Source organism: Marmota flaviventris, chromosome 1 (assembly GCF_047511675.1).
Source record: "Marmota flaviventris isolate mMarFla1 chromosome 1, mMarFla1.hap1, whole genome shotgun sequence".
Lineage (NCBI taxonomy): Eukaryota > Metazoa > Chordata > Mammalia > Rodentia > Sciuridae > Marmota > Marmota flaviventris.
The window spans coordinates 55,808,699-55,833,252 of NC_092498.1; the positions used below are offsets into that span (position 1 = coordinate 55,808,699).

Below are 24,554 nucleotides of genomic sequence, written 5' to 3' on the forward strand. Positions count from 1 at the left end.
CCTTTAAGTTATAATGTTCATCTGAGTACTCTTTCATCCCAGAGGTCCTGATATTTTAAGCTTTTATTATCACTTAGTTCAAAGCCTTTTTTATTTACTTTTTTTTGTGTGTTTTTTTCCTTGACCTGTGAGATATTTCTAAGTTGCCATTTAATTTTGAAATAGTTGACATGTGGGGGTGTGGTTCTATCTATCTTAATGTGGTTGATTTTTAATGTAATAAATCGTGCAGGAAACGCTGTCTGCATGAGTTCAAATTTAAAAAAGAATGGAAATGCTTTTTATATTGACTGTATATGTTTATGTCAAAATTGATCAAATTGCATACTTTAAATATGTTCATTTTATTGAACTCCAATTTTACCTCAATAAAAGTATGAAAAAAATTAGTGGAAAAAAATCAGATTTTCTTTTTATATTCTATGTATTACTGTTCAAAATTTATGTAATAAATTGGTATATAATATAGCTTGTCTTATTTTGATTCTGATAATAGTCTGAAGAGTATGAAGGGAATGAATTATAAATTGTTGCCATTTTATAGGTGAGAAAAACCTGAAGCTCATAGAGACTTTGACAAGATCACTTGTCTATGATCACATCAAAGTTGAAATGGTTTGCTGGCATTTTCAGTGAACGTTTCACTGAATAAACGTTTTATCCTTTTGGATATACACATTTAAAAAAATGCTTGTGGTTGTAATATAATTAAAAATAACTATAGTATGTAACTGTAGTTTAACACAGTATTGCTACTTTTGTATTTTTTTGTCCTTGTGTGTAAAACTAAACCTATGTAGTGTTCAAATATCAAACATATTTGAGTGCTGATATGTGTTTAGTTAACATTGTATTGCCTACTCTAATGTAGTTTAACCTATGTGCCATGTTATGACCAACTTAAGTAAACCATGATAAAATGTAATTGCTAGACATATATTTTAATAAGACCAAAGATAAACAGTAATTCTAATTAAGAATATGTAGGAAAATACATTTGATATTCTAATAACTGGCAAAATTAAGTTTTCCATCTAAGTAAATTTTACTTTTTAGAAATAATTTGTCTTGTTAAAATAGAAAGCATGAGTTATAGAACTGTGTCTAAACTCAAATTAAACTTTGATCTTTGTTACTTGCATTTTAATTACCTTCAATATGTTTAAGAGTACGAAAAAAAAAGGAAGAAAGAAAAATTTCCCCAATTCTAAGCATGCAGACGCTGTTAAGGTCTTAGTAGAATGTTTTCACAGTTCTTACGGAGCGAATTTGTCCTAAAAAAATAGTTAATTCACCAATATAGTTTTTTTTTCATTCATTAATATGAAAATTCTAAAATTAAACAATTAGGTTTGCTTGATGATGTAAACTGGCAAAATGCTAAATTTTACATAATTTATGAATCTTGTTACATAATTCATTAATCTTATTCTCCAAATGTTGAACATTTATTTCAGATGTTTTAATCTTGGAGAATAACTTTTAAATCTGCATTGCAACTTGAGAAATTTCTGGAAGTACCAAAATACTTATTTATATTAAAGCAAATTTGAAACTTTTTTTTTTAAAGAGAGAGAGAGAGAGAATTTTAATATTTATTTTTTAGTTATCAGCGGACACAACATCTTTGTTTGTATGTGGTGTTGAGGATCGAACCCGGGATGCACGCATGCCAGGCGAGTGTGCTACCGCTTGAGCCACATCTCCAGCCCAAATTTGAAACTTTTTGATGTAATCTAATGACTTTGCTTGAACTTGAAGTAATCATAATTTAAGTTTTTGTTTTACCAACTGTTTCTTATTTGGGACATTTGCCTCCGAATTGAAATTTGTTTATTAAGTATAAAAAAAAATTGGGAAACTCTTACTTTTTAAAATATGGATTTTTGAATAGTAAATTTATAATATTTTTGAAAAATTTATTCATGATATGTTGATGCCTTGATATTTGATATTGAAATATTTTAAATGTTTTTTTTTTTTCCAATAGATTATCTTTCTCAAGGAATAGATCTTTCTGGAATAGAAGTAATAGAAAATGATCTACTTTTTATTGCAAGAGCTCGACTTGAAGTGGAAAATCAAGCTAAGCGCCTGCTAGAGCAGGGTGTAGAGACTCAGGTAATAAAAATGTTATTTTTTATGTGAAATATGTCATAATATTGACAGATTTTGACTTTGCATCCAAAAGAGTAATAAATGTCTTTATTACTGAGGAACTATGCCTACAATTAAATTGGATAGTAGGACACATATAAATACAGGTAAATTTTAATATGTTTTGATATATTTAATTCTAAATTAGGCCTAAGTTTTCTATGTATATAATATGAAATCATTTTATATTATGTACATTTTATGTATGATAGATAATAGTTATATCTGTGGAATGTGTCTGTTTTGTTCAAGGTATCCTTTCAACCACAGTATAGTTGGTATTATTGTTATTTCCATTTTAGAGATGATGAAACAGCTTAAATAATTTGTTGAAGATATATAGCTAGTAAATGAAATGGTTTGGATCCAAATTTTAATCTCTAGCCCCCCCATACCATATACCATAACTAATTGCTGTGTCATAATTTTTAAAAAATGATTTGAAATTTTTCCTAATGTATCTTATTCTTATGCTTAGTTTTCTGGATTAAATTTGTAAAATCAAATATTGTGTACATTTTGAAAAATGAACAAGTCAAAAATGTACCTATAGAATGAAATACTACAGTGTGAACATATGTGTGAAATCAAAACTCACATCATGACATAGAACATTCCTGCTGTCTTAGAGTCTGGGTTTCTCACAATTATTACTTTCTCCCTGTTTCCCAGTGGTAAGGGTTATCATAACTTCTAACACTAGAGATCAATTTTATCTATGAGGACAAAATATGTATATTATTTTGAAAAATAATATTTTTGTTTCTACATTACATGTGAGAGATACCTTTTTAGATCCTTAAAATGTAAGGATTTAAAACACAACTTTCTTAATCTGATTGTCTGCCCTGAATGAAACATGAAAGGGGGAGTTGCCTTTCTACAGAGTAGCTGCTGGGTTTGATTCTGTAATCTTCTATTCTATATAAATTATACCTTCCTTGGGGATAGACTTCCTTTGTCTAATGTCCTATTCTTTATGTGGTTGATTGTATCTACTGACACCTTTATCTCTCCCATGTGTTCATTCAAGATTTAGGTGGAACTGTTTTCTCTTTATCTTAAAATCCCATAATTCCATGTTATCAGTGCTTGTGAATATTTATATACATTGGCTATACAGCTTTTTGATGTTTACTTGCTCAAACATGAAATCTATTACCCTTCCTTTCTCTTCTACTTTTGCATCTTTTTCCCATTAATAATCTTGGATCGTCATCTTTTGCACATATCCAATGTCTCAGTCTTTGGCCATGGGCTCCTTATTTTTTTCTGCCTTTTCCCTGTTCCTATTATAAAACATAATTATTTTATTAATTGAGAACACCAGTCTTTTCATGTATTTAGAACATCAGTTGTCTTCACTACTTGGTTTTCTACTCTGTCAATCATGTCTGTCCTCTTCTCTGTCTCTACAGTTTTTCTATATTAAGTTGATCTGAGATTTGTATTTTATCTGTTCCTCTGACTTCATCTGTTCTAAAACTTTAGCATGCATCAAAGTTGCTGGGAGGCCTTTTAAAAACAGAGAGCTGAGCCTAATGCCCGGAGTTTCTGATTCAGTAGATCTTGAAAGAACTGTTGCTCTTGATGATACTGTCAAATTCTTTTACCCCTGCCTTTATACTAAGCTTTCATGTCACAGTGCCATTTGTGGGTCATTGAACATCTAGCCTTATTTCTTACTCCATGCTAGCCTTTTCAGTGCCAAGTAAAAATCAAATAATTATAAGATTGATGTAATTAAATTTTTGGGTTTTAAATACATCTAGGATCTCATTATTTTTTAGTGTATACAATTCCCTTTCATTTCACAAATGACTGTTTACAATCTTTATTTCCTATGAATCTTTAATTCAATCCCTTCTTTTCTATTGTAATAACAGAATCTTATCTCTTTCCTCATTAAGAAAATCAAGACCAATGAAACTGAGGTTTTTTTTTTTTTTTTAACTTCTGTCAACATCATTCTTAAATGTCCATCTCTATTAAATATTTTACCTTCCTGTTAAAGGCTAATTTCCCATCACCCTGGCTGCCTTGCTTCTGTACTTTGCTCTTTTCCTTTTCTGAATCTTCAGCCTTTTCTGTTCTACTAGAAGCATACAAAGATACTCAAGTTTTTCCTACATGAAAGGAAAAAGGAATCTTCAGTTTTAAATGTTCTTTATGGCTACAAACAGCATGTAGATATTTCCTTGTTTCTATACTTCACAACCAAACTATTTGGAAGAATGGACTATTCTTACTACTGCCTCCTTTTCTTGATTTCTCATGTAGTCCCTAGTTTATTCTGGCTTCTAATATACCCTCTTCAGGAAATCTACTTTTATTTATGTCTCCAAATTTCCCCAAAGTCTTTCACCTTTTTTTTCTCAATTTTTTTTTTTTTTTTACTTTGGTGATCATTTCAACTTCTTGATACCCCCTTTCTTTCAGTTTCTCTAATACCAAATTTCCCCTGGTTTCTTTTTCTTTTTCTTTTTTTTCTCTTGACCTTGGTTGTGATTTTTTTCCTCATTCTTAACAACTTCAGCCACTTCATTGATGTTTGTCTTTCCTTTATCTGTTTGACTTCTTTTTACTTCACATGTTTTTTCATTGGTGGTCTCATATATTTCTGTTTGCTGATAACTTTCAAATTTCAATCTGAATCCTAGAGCTTTTTTTCTAATTCTTGATCTGTATATGTATGCATCAGGATTGTTAGTGTATTGTTAGTGTTTGCTTGAAAATAGAATCTACTTCTAGCTAATTTTAACAAGCAGGGATTTATTATAAGATATCATAGGGAAGGCTCAAGAAAAAGGCTGTAAGTTGAGCTTACTCTTTTCATTGGCTGTTACAGAGTAGCCTTATTTACCTGGGAAACTTGGGAATCAGGAACTATGTAGTATGCAAAACTAGGCAACCTGGAACAGTATTGATCCTTGTATGTTAGGAAACTGCCTGCTGTTTTGGTTATTGTTCAGTGCAGTTGATAGCTTTAGAAGCATATGGCCTCTGACAGGATCCGGATCAACAAAGTCAGTGCCAGTGTTTTACTTATCAACATTCATGAAGCTAGGACCCAGGCATTAGAGCCTTTTAGAGACAACAGAGAAAAAATTTTTACACATGTATGATCAAACTTGCCAGGAAAACCAGTAAATGTCGGAAAAGTACAGCCTCTGCCTTCTAAATTTTACACAGGTGCTACAGTTTACAAAACCTAAGTTATATCTGAAACCTTTTATACAATGGGGTCAGAAAAAGTCTCTCACTGCTTCCACAGAAAAAGCATACTTAAAAGTAAGCCAGAATGTATGTTAAGTAAGTTCATTTATGGAATCATTCACATTATTCCAAGTGGATATTACAATGACCCTCTAACTCAGAAAATTAAAAAAGAAATTTCATATTTATCTCCTGTAAACTCTTTTGGTCACTGTTAGAGAACTGCACCTTTCACCTGGGAAACTTGGGAATGAGCTATTCAAAAGATCAGGACATTTTCTGCAAAAAGCCAGACTGCAATTAGTTTAGACTTTGTGGGCTATTCTGTTTTAGTCATACTACTGAATTCAGTTGTGGTCAGAAAGCAGCCACAGGCAATATGTAAATGAATATTCCAGTAAAATTTTATTTGTAAAAATAGCATGTGGGTCAGATCCTAGGCAAACATATTTATTTATTTTTAAAGGATAACTTTTTTTAAAAAAACCTTTATTTTATTTATTTTTATGTGGTGCTGAGGATCAAACCCAGGGCCTCACACGTGCAAGGCAAGCACTCTACCACGGAGCCACAAGCCCAGCCCAAACCCATTTATTTTTATTTTCACATTTTATGCTTTCAGCTTTCTCACGTAGATTACTATAGTTGTTAGTGGCCCTAATTTTAATTTGATATTCATACTGCTTTCAAAATGATCTTAATGAAGGATATTTAATCATATCCATGCATCACATAGATTTTTTCAACAGCTTGGTTCATTATAAATCTTATACTCCTTGTGCTGCTTGTAATCTTGCCACATCCCCAGAGGACACTTAGGTGTGATTGCCTTTGGTTCTCTGATCAGTACCAGGGTTTTTTTAGTCCGTGTGTTTGCATTCAATGCTACCTATTTCTTAAACATATTTAATGGTCTAATTCTCCTGCTTATTTGTTTTGTATTGATTCTTCAATACTCAACTTTTTTGGTAATTTCTTCACAAAGCCCTTCCTTCTGGGTTTGTTTAGAACCTGTATTTAGGGTTGTAATAACATCCTTAAGATGAAATTGCTTAATTAAGGTTATTTATTATTATTTGGGTATTTTATTTATTATAGATATAATACATATATTTCTGATGAACTCTTTGGATTGAGTTTCATTAAGAACTAGAACTATATATTTTTTCTCCTTCCTCTTATTGCTCAGTAAAATACTTACTAAATAAGTAATTGCATTAAATAATTGAATAAAACACCATATTACAATCTTGGTGTTTCTTTTGAAGGATAATTTCACAGTCCTTATCTTCTCAAAGAAATTCCAAATCAAATGTAAATAAGAATGGGTATTTCTATAGAACATTGATAGCAGTGCAGCTTATATATTTGCAAGAGGTGGCAATTAACATTTCAGAAAATATTATTATAAAATATTTTATATGAATAGTGTAATAGGCATATTATCACCTCATGAATAAGTTAAAATTTTATTGCATATCTATTTTCATTCTTCTAACTTTTGAAGTGTTTATCTCCCTTCTACACATACATAAGTTAACCAAACATAGCTGCAGTTCCAAGTCTGCAGATTCAATCAACTGCTGATCAAAGGTAATTTTTTAAAAATTCCAACAAATTCCAAAATGCAAAACTTGAATTTGTTACATGCTGACCATAACACTGTATCAGTGCAAATGAAGTGATGTGTAGACCTCACTTACTGTGGCCTCCCACCATGTTATACATCTTTAGCCTTCCAAACACAATTGTATGAGTATCGTTTGCCTCGTGTCTTATTCTTATGTACTCTGTAGTTAAGCCTATAGTTGAAGGTGTGCAGACTTTTTTTTTGTCATTGTTTCCTAATTGTACAGTATGACAATTATGTGCCTAGTATTTACATTTTATAAGTAATCTTAACATGATAACTGGAAGCATATGTGTAAGCTATATGCAAATATTATACCATTTTATATAAGGAACTTGAGCATCCATTGATTTTGGCATCTTTGAGTGGGAGGTATACTGGAGCCAATTCCCCGTGAATACCAAGGGATGACAATATGTCTGTATAGAACTTTAATTTACACAGTTCTTAATATTTCACTATATTTTAGAGTAATGGGACTCAAACCAAATAGTTGTTTTTACAAACTGCCAAAGTTTGTAAAAACAAATACTATTTTCAGTAAGTAGAGGTGATTTTAACATGTCATAAAGGAATGATGATTTTAAAATGATTTTTCCTCATATAGTTAAAGTAAGAAGGCATTTTCTAGGGTACTAAGTATGTTTATATATTGTTTTGGACATATTTTAGAAGTTGTTAAATTTGATTTTGTTTCAATTTTTAAATTCATATAAAAATTCAAAGGAAATTTTATTTGTGAAATTAATATTCCCCAAATATTGATTGATTATATGTTCAGACTATGTACATTTATCAAAAGATGATTGAAGTAGTTGATCTTCTTTTATAGCCAAAGTCGTTGTCTTAACCAATGAGATTAAGTTAGAAAGATAAAAAGAAAAAAAATGTAAAAGTAATTTATGTCTGTATGGGTAGATATGGAATGATATGCATAATCTTAGAAATAAATAAGTCAGAGAGCTTTAATTTTGCTTTAGGTTTCAGCATGGTTCAGAGAAAGGTAGATACTGTCCAGTGGATAGGAATATTATCTTTTTGTAAGGCAGTATGTGTCATATTATCATAGTTTGTTGACCTTAGTCATTACTATCCAAATCACTGTCTGAGTTAGATGTAGAAAGTAACCTTTTGAGTATAATTTGGCTTCTGTCTCAGTCTCTTTGGCCTGCTATAACAAAATGCTGTAAACTGGGTAACTTACAAACAACAGAAATTTATTTCAAGTCCAAGATCAAGATCAGCAGATTGGGTGTCTGGTGAAGCCCCACTTTCTGATTCACAGAAGGCACCTTCTCTTTATTTCCTCACATGTTTCAAGGAGTGAAGGAGCACTCTGGAGTTTCTCTTACTACAGAACAAATACTGTTTATGAGGGTCAACCTTATGACCTAATCTGCTCCCAAATACCCCACCTCCTAATAGTATCATCTTAGAGGTTAGGATTTCAACATATGATTGTGGGGAGGGACACAAACTTTTAGACCATAGCAGCTTTTCATATAATTTTCCTAAAGGGAGAAAAATGTACTGATTTATAAGTATTAACATTCTGGTTTGATTCAGAGTTTACTATATTTCTTGTCTGTAAATTAATATTTATGTTTATAAACTTACTTATTTCTGAATTTAATTTTGTGTGTATTTTTTCCTCAGTCTGGGCCTCTGGCTTATTTTCATGAAGTCTGGTTTCTGGCTTTGCAGAGCTAAGAGGGTTAAGCCCTTAATAATGATGCCACTGGGATCATTATTGGGCAGGAGAGTGTCTTTTGGAGAGAGCCTGTGTTTTGGAGCTAATGCCTCTTCTTCTTGGAGAGCAACACCTTGTCAGCAGGCAGTTTAGGGATTAAGAATGAAACTTTTATTAAATGCTCTTATTTGCCAGGTTTTGTTAGTAACTTTATGTTGATTATAAATCACAATAACAAATCTGTAAGGAAGAAATAATTACCGAGTTTCTATATAGGTAAGTAAACAAAGATATGGAAAGCCTAGATAATTAACTGACAAGTATATAGCTGGTAAGTGGCAGAATCATGATCAGGAGCTCCTAGTTTTCCCCTTTTTTTTATTAAGCCAAGCACTTTCTTCTGATTTTGTTAAATAATTACATTGAAGACTATTAGATAATTTGTGCAGTAGCTCATATTGGAAAATAAATTTTTATGGCATTTTTCATTTATACTGTAAAAATGACTTTAGAAAGTCTCCATATGATGTCTGATCCTAACTGGTCACTCAGTATTCCTCAGAATTTTTGTTCTCTGGCTTTTTCCATTTTCATGACCTGAAATTACTTCTTTAGACTTTTCGATCTTCTATCAGCCTTCCCCCTCTTACTTCTACCCTCTGAGCAGATGCCCTTAATTTCTGCTTTATAGAGAAGCCTTCCACATCACCTGTGCACTAGATCTATTTTATTTTGTTTGAACCTTATGTTGTTGATATTTCTATTTCTTATTTATATCATCATCTCATCCTTTCGCTTTTACTAGCTCCGTATCAGCATTTAAACATGTTTGTTTTATACCACTCTCCGCTTTTCAGCTCTATAGCTTTCTTTTAGTATTTCACATTCCATTTTCCTTTCTCCATTAAGGACTTTGTGGGTTTTTTTTTGTTTTTTTTTTTTTTGGTTGTTGTTGTTTTGTTTTGTTTTTTTTTTTTTTGTCCTTGGAATACTCTCTTTACTTCTTATTAGAACATATGCTGCAGCATTTATCTATCTATCTATCTATCTATCTATCTATTTATCTATCTATCTATTTACTTATTTTTGGTTCTGGGGATTGAACTCAAGGACACTTAACCACTAAACTACATCTCCAGGCCCTTTTTGTATTTTATTTACAGACAGGGTCTCAGTGAGTTGCTTATTAGCTCCTTGCTAAATTGATGAGGCTGGCTTTGAACTTGTGAAACTCCTTTGTCAGCCTCTGGAGCCACTGGGATTACAGGCATGCACCACTGCGCCCGGCTTATTTATCTTTTTTTTTTTTTCTTTCATATATATTTGGTAGTTGTAGATGGACAGAATGCCTTTAATTTTTTTATTTGTTTATTTATTTTTTTATGTAGTGCTAAGGATTGAACTCAGTGCCTCACACATGCCAGTGCTCTGCTATTGAGCTACAGCCCCAGCCCTATTTATCTTTCCTAAATTATATTCTCTCACTTATCAGAGATCATTGATATAATTAACTATATAATTAATATTTAGTATATATAGCTACTAAAAGAAGTAATTTTGAGATACTATTACATTCATAAAATATTGTACTCTTAAGTACTTTATGAGCTCATATTATGAAGAGATGCTTAGTAAACAAAGAACTTTTGAAAGATTATATCGTGTCATCACTTGCATTTAATAATCAATTTCTGACACTAATTTGATTTCTCAAAATTATTGGTGATCCTCTTTATTGAGTATATAGTTGATGGCCATCATTTTCATTATCAATTTTTTAGTATATTACTGAGGGAATATCAATTAATTGTAAAATTACAATAGTGTAAGACTTTTTTCTTTTTTATTCTTTTTAGATATACATGATAGTAGAGTATATTTTGACATATTATAGTATAACTTATTCTAATTAGGATCCCAGTCTTGTGGTTGTACATTATGTAGAGTTTTACTGGTAGTGTATTCATACATGAATATAGGAAAGTTTTAGCATAAGAATCATTGTTATCTTTACCCATTGTTGAATTCACAGTAGTTAAGAGCAATAAAAATGTTCATCTTCCTTGTTGTCAGTGATTTTGGATGATTTAGCAGTTGACTGATAAGTCAATGAGATTTTTTTCACAAAATCAAATTGTGCAGCTGGGGTTATAGCTCAGCAGTGGAGCACTTGCATCACACATTCGAGGCACTGGGTTAATCCTCATCATCACATTAAAAAAATAAATAATATAAATAAAGGAAAGATATAAAAAATCAAATTGTTATTGTCTGATAGAATCACCTTCAAGAAACAGATGCTATTTCTACCACTTCTTTGTATTCCACCCTTAATAAAATAACAGTAATAATGATGACAGTTACCAAACTGTAATTTGCAGATGAGTTGTCACTTCTGTTGAATGGCTGCTGTGCTATGCATACATTTGTGCCTTCCTCCCAGTTTATATGTTGAAATCCTAACATCTGTGGTTATGATATTAAGAGGTTGGGTGATTGGGAAGTGTAAATTAGCTCATGAAGGTGGTGGAGTCCTGATAAGTGGGATTAGTGCCCTTACAGGAGACTTTCTCAACTTTTCATCAACCATATCCTCTTATCCCACTTCTCATTTTACTGAGAGAACTCTCTTTGTACTTGACTGAGAGAACTCTCATTCTTTTTGCCATATAAGATTATAACTAGGGTTTGGGGTTATAGCTCAGTGGTAGGGTGCTTGCTTGCCTTGCACATGTGAGGCACTGGGTTCGATCCTCAGTAGTATCACATTTAAAAAATGAATAAAATAAATAAAGATAATATGTCCATTAAAAAAATAAAAAGAAAAGGTTACAGCTGAAAGATATTCTTGTATGAATTCGAAGGCATGCCCTCACTGAACACCCCATCTTTTGGCACTTTGATTTGGACTTCCCAATTCCAAAATTGTGAGAAATAAATTTCTTTTGTTTCATAAGTCATCCAGCTTATGGTATTTTGTTATAGCAGTCCAAAGAGTCTAAGACAGTAGCCAGTGCCGCAGTCTGGCTGGGCACAATTCAGGAGCCACTTGTCAAAAGAAAGAAACTTTATTTTTAGAACTACACACGCCAAACAAAACAGCTCCTCAGGAAAAACCCTCAGAGCCCAACTGCCACCACCGGCTTCCCACAAGCCTCTCCACCTCCCACAATCCTCCTGCTCTTGAGGCCGATTGGCTGGGTCGTGTGGGTGGAGCCAAAAAAAGTCCCCCAATGAGCAGCTCCGTGGTCTGAAAGGGTGGGGAAACAGCCCAATGAGCATCACCGCAGAGGAGCCAATCAGTTTGCAGCTAGAAGTTGCTGGGGCTGCTGTGAGCCAATCATCAGCTGGCAGCTGGAAATTTGCTGGCAGCCGGAAGTTTGCTGGGGCCCCTTCGGCTGTGGCTCTCAACAAGCCAGTCTTTCATTATCTGAAACAGCTGTTTAGTGAAAGAAAGTTAGTGTAATTTATTTAGCATTCCTTTTCATACCTCATTTTTTTTTTTTTAGTTAATGCAGGTATCTGTTCAATAGTTACCCTCTTTTTTCCTAGTTAATTGACTAAGTGTGTTGCATCCATTTGTAAGTGTTAAATTGTTATGTAGTATTACAAAATCCCTACTGCACTGATATAAAATTTCAGTTTTCAAACTTATACACTAAATGACTACTTATATACAGAGAAACTGTTACTTCTTCCTACATAATGTATATAAATAAATTTCCAACCTCATCCTTGTTATTTCTATATGGAAAAGCCTTTTAGAAAGGCTTATTATTATTTCTATGTGGAAAAAATTTATAGTAGTACTGCTACCACTTTTCAGACATTTGGAAGGACCGATGGTTTAGAGCACATCTTCTGGTCAAGTGTACTATATTACCTTATTGGAAAGACATTCCATAGGCAGGTATTGTCACTGTAAGGGCTATCACTGTATGAAGCACCTGCTTCCCTGACTCCTGTTTCTCTCTGTTTTCTAATAACCCTTGGAATCTTTCACTGACAGGATATATATATATATATATATATATATATATATATATATATATATGGATAGAAGTAGACTCCATTACATCAAGCTTTAACTAGCTTTCAAAAATAGGTGATAGATTTTGATCTGGATGAGTTCCTGCATCACCATAGATACGAGGCCCCCACAGTGAAATTGTGACATTTTAATTAGCAGGATGGCTTTAACTTGAGAATTATAAGATTTTCTAGTAAACAGTACAGAATTTTGTGGAGATTCAAAGTGGAGGATGATGATGTACTTACTTTCTTGAGAGGTCATCATGAAAGAGGGTCTTTGCATTTAGTTCTTTTAAAGATTAGTATATGGCTTTACTCTGTTCTGTGGTAACTGTTGCTAACAAAGTAACTAAATATCCATGAACTTGCTTTTTTTCTAAAGCAGAAACCTCCTCAAATGAAGCCCATGGTCCTGGTGCTTATCATTTGTCAGCCAATAGTAACTACCTTGACAATATAATCTAGATGGGGTTCTCTTAGATGACAGAGTAGAATTGAAGTTTATTAGATAAATGCCTACATAGCATACCATATGTGATTATGATATTATGAACTCTTTTTGTGATTAAAAATTCTGAGTGTGTTAAATGGAGTATTAGATGTTAAGCATTTACTTGAGCTTCAAAGAGAAGTTCCTGGCCATGTTGAATACATAAACTATGTAGGTCATACAACATCATTTCTTTTGTTCTGTCTCTTTCTTATGGATCCAACAAACATCAATAGCATTTGTCAGTTGATTTTTCAAGCTTAGAAGTCTTTCTATTGCTATATATTAGAATTTTTTTCTGACTCATCTCATAAATTCTAGAATAAATTTGAGTTTACAGAAACTCCCCTTGTCTGTTCTATTTCAATATTGTTTTTGCCCTTTATTAACTTAAAGAATTTCAATAGTTTTTAGGTTTTTCCCTTTTTTGAGACATAATATTTGTATATCTTTATAGGGTACACTGTAGCAATTTGACACATGTATATAATGTACAATAATCAAATTGGGGTAATAAGCATTTTCATCTCCTTAAAAAACATTTTTTAATGTATTGGGAGTTTTGTACTTTTCTAGAAATTTTGAAATAATATAGATTGTTTTAAAAAATAGTGCTACAGAAAAACCCTCCTCTCAACAGTGTTTTGGAGCCCCTTTTAAACTTCCTGGGCTGGGGATGTGGCTCAAGCGGTAGTACGCTCGCCTGGCATGCGCTGGGCGCTGGGTTCGATCCTCAGCATTCTGTCCTCCCTCTTTGTACCCTTTCTAGTTTCTAGTGACCACTGTTTCATTCTGTGCTTCTAAGAGATCACTTTTTTTTTTTTTTTTTTTTTGGTTTATAAAAAAGAGTGAAACATATAGTTTTTATGTTTGTCTATCTGGCTGTTTCAAAGATTTAGAAAATGACTTTATTTCATCCACGTTCCTGAATTGACAGGTTTTCATTCTTTTCTGTGGCCGAGTACTATTATTCCCTTTTGCATATATACTGCATTTTCTTTATTCATTTATCCACTGATGGGCAACTAAGTAGATTTCCAAATTTTAGCTGTTGTGAATAGTATTGCAGTAAACATGGGAGTGCAAGTATTTTTTGGGGCTGTGGGTATAATGAGTTTATCTCCTTTGGATATATACACAGTAGTGGAATAGCTAGATCTTGTGGTAGTTCCATTTGTAGTTTTTTTTTTTTTTTCAGAATCTCCATACTATTTTCCATAGTGTACTAATTTAGTTTTCTACCAATAGTATATAAGAGTTCTGCTTTCACCACATCCTCACCAGCATTTGTTACTTTTTGCCTTTTTTTGATGATAGCCATTCTGACTTGGTTGAGATAATATCTGATTGTACTTTTGAGCTACATTTCCCTGATATTCCCTGATGATTAGTGAGACTGAGAATTTTTTCCACATACCTGTCATTTGTATATCATCCTTTGAGAAGTATCTGTTCAGTTCTTTAGGCTATTTTTAATTAACTTTTTTTTTGGGGGGGTGGTAATCAGCTTTTTGAGTTTCTTATATATTCGGGTTAACCCCTTATCGGATAACTAGTTTGCAGATATTTTCTCCTATTCTGTAGCTTGTCTCTTAACCATGTTGATTTATTGTTGATTTATGATATGTAGAAGCTTCTTAGTTTGATATAATCCTGTTTGTTGACAATGGGGATATGGCTCAGTGGTACACCACTAGTTTAGTATGTGCAACCCTGGGTTTGATTCCCACTACCCTCTTTTCCTCCCCCAAATGGATAATCCCATTTATCTAATTTTACTTTTGTTGCATGTGCCTTTGGGAATCTACCTGCCCCCCCCCCAAAAAAAAAAAAATTCATGCCCAAATGTCTTAGTGTTTCCCTGTTTTCTTGTAGTAATTTTGTAATTTCAATATTTTAGGTTTTGCATTTAGGTCTTTGATCCAGTTTGTGTGTGTGAGTGTGTGTGTGTGTGTGTGTGTGTGTGTGTGTGTTGCTTATTGTTTGTTTTGGTACCAGGGATGGAACCTAGGGGTGCTTAACCACTGAGTCACATCCCAGCACCCCACCACCGCCCACCGCCCTTTTTGAGACTAGGTCTCACTAGGTTGCTTATGGTCTCACTAAATTGCCAAGGCTGGCTTCAAATCTGTAATACTCCTTCCTCAGCCTCCTGAGCTGCTGGGATTACAGGCATGCGCCACCATGCCTGGCTCAGTTTGTGTTTATTTTTGTATGACCTGTGAGAGAAGGGATCTAGTTTTGTTCTTCTGAATATGTATATACAATTTTGCCAGCATCATATTATTGAAGAGACTATTTTTTCCTTCACTGATTTTTAGCACCTTTGTCAAAAATCCGTTCTGTGAACATGCTTTAAATTTCTGGGTTCTTTATTCTGTTCCATTGGTCTATGTGTCTGTTTTTATGACAGTACCATGCTGTTTTGATTATTATAGCTTTGTTGTATGTTTTGAATCATATATTGTGATGTTCCCAGCATGATTTTTGCCCCCTGAAGATTGCTTTGGCTATTTTGGATCCTTTGTAGTTCCATGTGAATTTTAGGATTGAATTTTGTCTACCTGTGAAAAGAGTCATTAATATTTTGATGGGAATTTCATTGACTCTGTAGGTTGCTTTGGATAGTATGGTCATTTAATAATATTCATTCTTATAATCTATAAACACAGGATGTTTTTCCATTTTTGTGTGTCCTATATCATTTATTTCATCAGTGTTTTATAATTTTTATTTTACAGATCTTTCACTTCCTTGGTTAATTTAATCCTAAATTTTTTTGCAGTTGTTTTAAATAGGATTACTTTCTTAATTTCTTTTATAGTAAATTTATTATTGATACATAAAAATGCTGCTTTTCGTGGCATGCTGTCAGGAGATAATGGATCTGCATTCTTAGTAAAACGTGTGTCTGTGTTTCAGTACATTAGCGAAAGTTTCTTTTTTCTTTTTTTTTAGAAAAAAAATGAAATGCTGCTTTTTTTGTATGTTGATTTTGTACTCTGTAACTTTACTGAATTAGTTTATAAGTTCCAACAATTTTTTCATGAAATATTTAGGATTTCTGTGTATAAAATCATGTTATCTGCAAAACATCCTTTATTTCTTTCTATTGCCCAGTTGGTCTTACTCAGATTTTCAGTACTCTATAAATAAGTATGGTGAAAGTGGGCATCCTTGTCATGTTCCTGATCTTACAGGAAATACTTGGTTTCCTCTAAGTATCATATTTACTGTGGGCTTTTCATACATAGCCTTTAGTATTTTCAGATACATTTCTTTTATACCTAATTTGTTGTGAATTTTTATCATGAATTGATGTTGAATCATGTTTTGTTTATTTGTTCACTGAACAGATATCTATTTAACATTAAATAATAGTCCCACTTTTCTAGATACTTGGAATACTTTAATGAACAAAATCAAGCAATTCTATGCCCTCTTTAGCCTTACATTTTAGTGATGTGAGATAGTAAACAGAGAAAGCCTGATAGGGAAGTTATGTATATATTCTCATTGGATAAATATAATGGAAATGTACATATATGTGCATATAAATTATATAGGAGCAGTAGCTAAGGAAGCTTCTGGTATGGAAAGAAAACTTTTGAGTCTGATTTTCTGGGGAATCCTTAGCTGACAGGATGGGTGGTAGCTTCTCTGCAAAAGGAATATGTATAGGGCTTCTTTTGTGTGAATTCTGTCATAAGCCTCAGGTTGGTTTTGTGGATGAAGGTCTTTTCACATGAAAAGTCTTTTTACTCTGCACATGAAAGGCTTTTCCTTTGTGTGACTCATCTGATGTACATGCAAGTCTGATGTCTGGAAGAAGCTGTTTTGACACTTAGTATGAACAAATGACCTTTCATTCCTGTGTCTTCTCTGGTGAGCTACAGTGACAGGATACCTGAAATCCTTGGGACATTTCTCTCACTTGTATGATTTTGGGGCTTCATGGAATTTCTCTTGATGTCCCTCACATGTGGAAGTTCCCTCCTTGCTCAGGTAGGTAGGGACAGGATTAGAGGAGGACTGTCTGGCTTAGAGAGAAGTGTGGGTTGCACCTCCACAGTGATGTTTTGATAAGAAGATCATTTCAGGGACCCTTTCTGGGAATTGAGGTACCTACCCTTGCTCTTCTGGAGTTGTGTGAGTATCTCACAACAAACATCTTTCTCTTTAGGCCTAGGATAGTCCTCTTCCTGGAAAATGAACAGGGAAAATATGTGAGTCCCTTAACTATTAACAGTGTCATTTACTTGAGCATTTTTCCAGGAATTGTTATATCCATCTTTTTTATCTCCTTGTCTTTTTTCCAAGTAAGTATCTGGAGATTTCTCAAAGGGTATCCGTATTTCTCTGCTGTTGTGTTCTGCTGACAACGGGTTTTTGAGATGAATAAGGACTTCTCTTAGGGCATAGTCTCAGAACAAAAGGGTTTCCTATCCCTGCATGGGAACATGGACTATGACAAGTGGCTTCACATAATCATAGGTCAGTTCTTCCATTAATTTCTCCAGATTCTGCCACTTAATTCCCATTTCCCTTTCAAAGTGAATTTGTCCCTGCAGTTTCCATTAATCATAAACTGCTCCAGGACCAGTTGAGAAATAATTTAATCCTTACTATGCTTTTCTGGCTGCAACCATGAATGAAAAATCTCATGGAATCTTTGCAATTTTTGCCTTGCCCATGAGTTATTGCTTATTAAAATGAATTGAGCTGAGAGCTTGAGAACTCAAGAAATCTCCTCTCCCTTCTGAACAGCAGATCCTTGGGTTGGTCTAAATTCTATATTTTCTAATCAACATCATATTGGGGTGTTTCACATTGAAATGAATTTCTGAGATGTAATGTCATTCTTAGCAAAAGTTCTCAGAAAAACTCATTTAGTCTGAGGATCTGTTTTAAATATTGGTGGATTTAATCTGAGGATCTGTTTTAAATATTGGTGGATGTTTAAATGTTGTAAGTTCCTTTTCTGTTGAACTTCAAATGGAGTAATCTTGGCGTGCACACTGAACTGAGGTGTGACTTAGCTTTCTGCTGAGTTAATTTGGTATGTTGAATCTTACCAAATGCTTTTTTTATGTGTATATTTATTGAGATGATCACCAGGTTTTTGTCCTTCATTCTCTTGATATATTGATTTGGGTATGTTGAATCATTCTTGAATCTTAGGAGGAAGCCTGTTTGTTCATGGTGTATGATTTTTTTTTTTATGTGCTGTTAAATTTGTTTTGCTAGTATTTAATTGAGAATTTTTGCATATATGTTTATCAGCAATATGATTTATAGTTCTTTCTGTTGTAACTTTGTCAGGTTTTTGTATCAGGGTAATGCTAGCCTCATAAAAAGAGTTTGTCAGAGTGCCTTCTATTTCAGTTTTTTGAAATGGTTTAAGAAGAATTGGAATTAGTTATCCTTCAGATGTTTTGTAAAATTAAGCAAGTAAGGCCATCAGATCCTGGACTATTTTTGGGATTGTGAGGGAGGCTTCTAATTACTGTTTCAATCTGATTACTCATTATTGGTCTGTTTAGATTTTTTTATTTCTTAATTCAATTTTGGTAAGTTGTGTGTGGTCAGGAATTTATCCATTTCTTCTAGGTTTCCCAGTTTTGTTTTTTTTTAGTATATAATTGTTTATCGTAGTTTCTTGTGAGACTTTGTATTTCTGTGGAATCAGTTTAAACATCTCTTTTTTCATCTGTGATTTCATTTATAATTTTTAAATTGTTGGAGAAATAAACAAGGAATATATAACAGTCACTGTATGTAGCATGCAAAACCTTTACTATCATGCACTTTTAACGTATGCTGATCTTGTCTTAAGTAACTGTATTTTTTTGGTGAGCTCTTTAATCCTTTCCTCCTTCCCTCTCCACTCTTATTTGCAGTATTTTAATTACCATATGTTCTGTGTCTATATTTTGTTTTATACCGAATGTAAAGTAGTATTGTTATTCTAGGGTTTTCACAGTCATGTTATTGTCTTGTTCTTTGCCAGATTCTCTTATCATGCACAGACCACAGGAACATTTGTTATTGTATTATTTTATTGCCATCTTGCACTATAGATTCACATCTAATTAACTTTCGGCTTTTAGCCATAGGGTCTTTTGGATTATTGCTTTCCATAATTTCCAGTTCACTGAATGACATTTTATTTTCATTTTGCTCCGTGAATAATTTTTCAATAGTTGACTAAATTTTTATTATATTTTATACAGAATTCTATCACTGTTCTTTGATTAAAGTTTTGTGATTACTCTTTAGGTATAATTGTTGTCTCTTTCTCAAAAATTTCTCCAAAATGTGTTTGCATTTGGGTAATTCTAAGAGATTTTATTTATACAGTGTTGTGATAGACTTTTATTTTAGTAGATACTAAGATTTTTATTTTGTAATTCAGAAAAAATGAAAACCTAGGTAAATACTTTGGGCCATTATAGATTAATTTGTATTTTCCAAAGTTTTATATAATTGTATCTGGCTTAATTTACTCAACATAATTGATATTCATCTGTATTATGTGTTTGGTAGTTTGTTCCTTTCTTATTGTTTTTATTTATTAATTGTTAATCATTCATTCATTCATTCATTCATCCATTCATTCATTCTCTTGGCACTGGGGATTGGACCTAGGGTGCTTAACCTCTGAGCTACATCCCCCTTTCCCTCATTTTTATTTTTTATTTTGTGGTCTTGCTAAATTGCTTAGGGCTTTGCTAAGTTGCTGCAGCTGGTCTTGAACCTGTGATCTTCCTGCCTCAGCCTCCTGAGTTGCTGGGATTACACCAGCACCCACTTCTTATTACTTTTAATATTTTATTTTATGAAAGTAATCTTTATTCATTCACCTATTGATAGCCTTTTAGGTTATTTTGAGTTTAGCCCTATGGTAAATAAAGCTGCATGAACACTCAAGTGTAAGTCTTAGTGTCAGTAGGTGTTTAAATCTCTGATGAATAAATATCTAAGGCAAAATGGCTAGGTTATTGCAAAGAATATTATGGTTTCTTTTTTGCATCCCTCCACCTCCTCACCTCAATTTTTGGTTCTGAGGATTGAACCTAGGGCCTCACACATGTATAGTATATAGGTACTTTTACCTCTACCCCATGGACTATGTACTCTCAGCATTATTATATTTACTTTTTTAATTTTAATTTTTGTTGTTGGTACTAGGGATTGAACCCAGGGGCCCCTTACAGCTTAGCTATACCCCTGGAATATTTTATTGATTATTTTGTGATGGCCTTGCAAAGTTGCTTAGGATCTCACTAAGCTACGGAAGCTGACCTAGAACTTTTGATCTTCCTGTCCCAGCCTCCAGAGTTTCTGGGATCACAGGCATGTGCCTACGTGGCTATGGTTACTTTTTAAAAGGACTGTAAGTTGTGGAAAGTGGCTCTGTTGTTTTACATCCCCATGTCATAAGCTTAGAATTCTAGTTTCTCTAAATCCTTGCCATAGTTTGATTTTGGCAGTCTTTTTCATTTTTACCTTTGTAGTGATTGTGTTGAAGATTCTCATGTGCAATTGTAGTTTACTGTTTTAATATCTGAAGATGTGAACAATTTTTCAAATACATATTGTGAAGGGTCTTTGTCCAAGTTTTAAAGGGTATATTGTCTTCTCATTATTGAATTGAAAGAATTCTTTTTTTTGTCCTTTAATTTTTATTGTTGGTTGTTCAAAACATTACATAGTTCTTGACATATCATATTTCACACTTTGATTCAAGTGGGTTATGAACTCCCATTTTTACCCCGTATACAGATTGCAGCATCACATCGGTTACACATCCACTGTTTTACATATTGCTATACTAGTGTCTGTTGTATTCTGCTGCCTTTCCTATCCTCAACTATTCCCCCATCCCCTCCCCTCCCATCTTCTCTCTCTACCCCATCTACTGTAATTCATTTCTCCCCCTTGTTTTTTTTTCCCCTTTCCTCTCACTTCTTCTTGTATGTAATTTTGTATAACCATGAGGGTCTCCTTCCATTTCCATGCAATTTCCCTTCTCTTTCCTTTTCCCTCCCACCTCTCACCCCTGTTTAATGTTAATCTTCTTCTCATGCTCTTCCAACTCTGTTCTTAGTTACTCTCCTTATATCAAAGAAAACATTTGGCATTTGTTTTTTAGGGATTGGCTAGCTTCACTTAGCATAGTCTGTTCTAATGCCATCCATTTCCCTGCAAATTCTATGATTTTGTCATTTTTTTAATGCAGAGTAATACTCCATTGTGTATAAATGCCACATTTTTTTTTTATCCATTTGTCTATTGAAGGGCATCTAGGTTGGTTCCACAGTCTTGCTATTGTGAACTGTGCTGCTATGAACATCGATGTAGCAGTGTCCCTGTAGCATGCTCTTTTTAGGTCTTTAGGGAATAGACCGAGAAGGGGAATTGCTGGGTCAAATGGTGGTTCCATTCCCAGCTTTCCAAGAAATCTCCATACTGCTTTGCAAATTGGCTGTACCAATTTGCAGTCCCACCATCAATGTACAAATGTACCCTTTTCCCCACATCCTCGCCAGCACTTGTTGTTGTTTGACTTCCTAATGGCTGCCAATCTTACTGGAGTGAGATGGTATCTTAGGGTGGTTTTGATTTTCATTTCTCTGACTGATAGAGATGGTGAGCATTTTTTCATGTACTTGTTGATTGATTGTATGTCCTCCTCTGAGAAGTGTCTGTTCAGGTCCTTGGCCCTTTTGTTGATTGGGTTATTTGTTTTCTTATTGTTTAATTTTTTGAGTTCTTTGTATACTCTGGATATTAGGGCTCTATCTGAAGTGTGAGGATTAAAGATTTGTTCCCAGGATGTAGGCTCCCTATTTACCTCTCATATTGTTTCTTTTGCTGAGAAAAAACTTTTTAGTTCGAGTAAGTCCCATTTGTTGATTCTAGTTATTAACTCTTGTGCTATGGGTGTCCTATTGAGGAATTTGGAGCCTGACCCAACAGTACGTAGATCGTAGCCAACTTTTTCTTGTATCAGATGCCGTGTCTCTGATTTGATATCAAGCTCCTTGATCCATTTTGAGTTAACTTTTGTGCATGGCGAGAGAAAGGGATTCAGTTTCATTTTGTTGCATATGGATTTCCAGTTTCCCCAGCACCATTTGTTGAAGATGCTATCCTTCCTCCATTTCATGCTTTTAGCCCCTTTATCAAATATAAGATAGTTGTAGTTTTGTGGATTGGTTTCTGTGTCCTCTATTCTGTACCATTGGTCCATCCGCCTGTTTTGGTACCAGTACCATGCTGTTTTTCTTACTATTGCTCTGTAGTATAGTTTGAGGTCTGGTATCGCTATACCGCCTGATTCACACTTCCTGCTTAGAGTTGTTTTTGCTATTCTGGGTCTTTTATTTTTCCATATGAATTTCATAATTGCTTTATCTATTTCTATAAGAAATGCCGTTGGGATTTTGATTGGCATTGCTTTAAACCTATTGAGAACTTTTGGTAATATCGCCATTTTGATGATGTTAGTTCTGCCTATCTATGAACAGGGTATATTTTTCCATCTTCTAAGATCTTCTATTTCTCTCTTTAGGGTTCTGTAGTTTTCATTGTATAAGTCTTTCACCACTTTTGTTAGGTTGATTCCCAAGTATTTTATTTTTTTTGAGGATATTATGAATGGAGTGGTTGTCCTCATTGCCATTTCAGAGGATTTGTCGCTGATATACAGGAATGCCTTTGATTTATGCGTGTTGATTTTATATCCTGCCACTTTGCTGAATTCATTTATTAGCTCTAATAGTTTCTTTGTAGACCCTTTTGGATCTGTTAGATATATTATCATATCATCCGCAAATAGTGATAATTTAAGTTCTTCTTTTCCTATTTTTATGCCTTTAATTTCTTTCGTCTATCTAATTGCTCTGGCCAGTGTTTCGAGAACTATGTTGAACAGAAGTGGTGAGAGAGGGCATCCCTGTCTTGTTCCAGATTTTAGAGGGAATGCCTTCAATTTTTCTCCATTCAGAATGATGCTAGCCTGAGGCTTAGCATAGATTGCTTTTACAATTTTGAGGTATGTTCCTGTTATCCCTAGTTTTTCTAGAGTTTTGAACATAAAGGGATGCTGTACTTTGTCGAATGCTTTTTCCGCATCTATCGAGATGATTATATGATTCTTGTTTTTAAGTCTATTGATGTGGTGAATAACATTTATTGATTTCCGTATATTGAACCAGCCTTGCATCCCAGGGATGAATCCTACTTGATCATGGTGCACAATTTTTTTGATATGTTTTTGTATCCGATTTGCCAGAATTTTATTGAGGATTTTTGCATCTAGGTTCATTAGAGATATTGGTCTGTAGTTTTCTTTCTTTGAAGTGTCTTTGTCTGGTTTAGGAATCAGGGTGATGTTGGCCTCGTAGAATGAATTTGGAAGTTCTCCCTCTTTTTCTATTTCCTGAAATAGCTTGAAAAGTATTCGTATTAGATCCTCTTTAAAGGTTTTGTAAAACTCTGCTGTATACCCATCCGGTCATGGGCTTTTCTTAGTTGGTAGTCTTTTCATGGTTTCTTCTACTTCCTCAATTGATATTGGTCTGTTTAGGTTGTCTATATCCTTCTGACTCAATCTGGGCAGATCATATGACTTAAGAAATGTATCGATGCCTTCACTATCTTCCATTTTATTGGAGTATAAGGATTGAAAATAATTTCTGATTATCTTCTGTATTTCTGAAGTGTCTGTTGTGATATTGCCTTTTTCATCCCGTATGCTAGTAATTTGAGTTCTCTCTCTTCTTCTCTTCGTTAGCATGGCCAAGGGTCTGTCGATTTTATTTATTTTTTCAAAGAACCAACTTTTAGTTTTATCAATTTTTTCAATTGTTTCTTTTGTTTCGATTTCATTAATTTCAGCTCTGATTTTAATTATTTCTTGCCTTCTACTTCTTTTGCTGTTGTTTTGCTCTTCTTTTTCTAGGATTTTGAGATGAAGTATGAGATCATTTATTTGTTGGTTTTTCCTTTTTTTAAGGAATGAACTCCAGGCAATGAATTTTCCTCTTAGAACTGCTTTCAATGTGTCCCATTGATTCCGATATGTTATGTCTGTGTTTTCATTTATCTCTAAGAATTTTTTAATTTCCTCCTTGATGTCTTCTATAACCCATTGATCATTCAGTAACATATTGTTCATTCTCCAAGTGATGCATGATTTTTCCTTCCTTCTTTTATCGTTGATTTTCAGTTTCATTCCATTATGATCAGATAAGATGCATGGTATTATCTCTACTCCTTTATATTGTCTAAGAGTTGCCCTGTGACATAATATATGGTCTATTTTTGAGAAG

The 24,554-nt window shown here is 33.6% G+C and overlaps 1 protein-coding gene across 1 annotated transcript in view; it reads left to right on the top strand.

Annotated features, from left to right (window-relative positions):
• The window catches only part of Cog5 (component of oligomeric golgi complex 5), a 345,900-nt gene that overhangs the window by 156,108 nt on the left and 165,238 nt on the right, over nucleotides 1–24,554 (top strand). Inside the window, exon 7 of the mRNA XM_027926490.3 lies at nucleotides 1,991–2,121. Within this exon, the coding sequence (XP_027782291.1) occupies nucleotides 1,991–2,121 (131 nt within the window). The remainder of the gene's footprint in view (nucleotides 1–1,990; nucleotides 2,122–24,554) is intronic.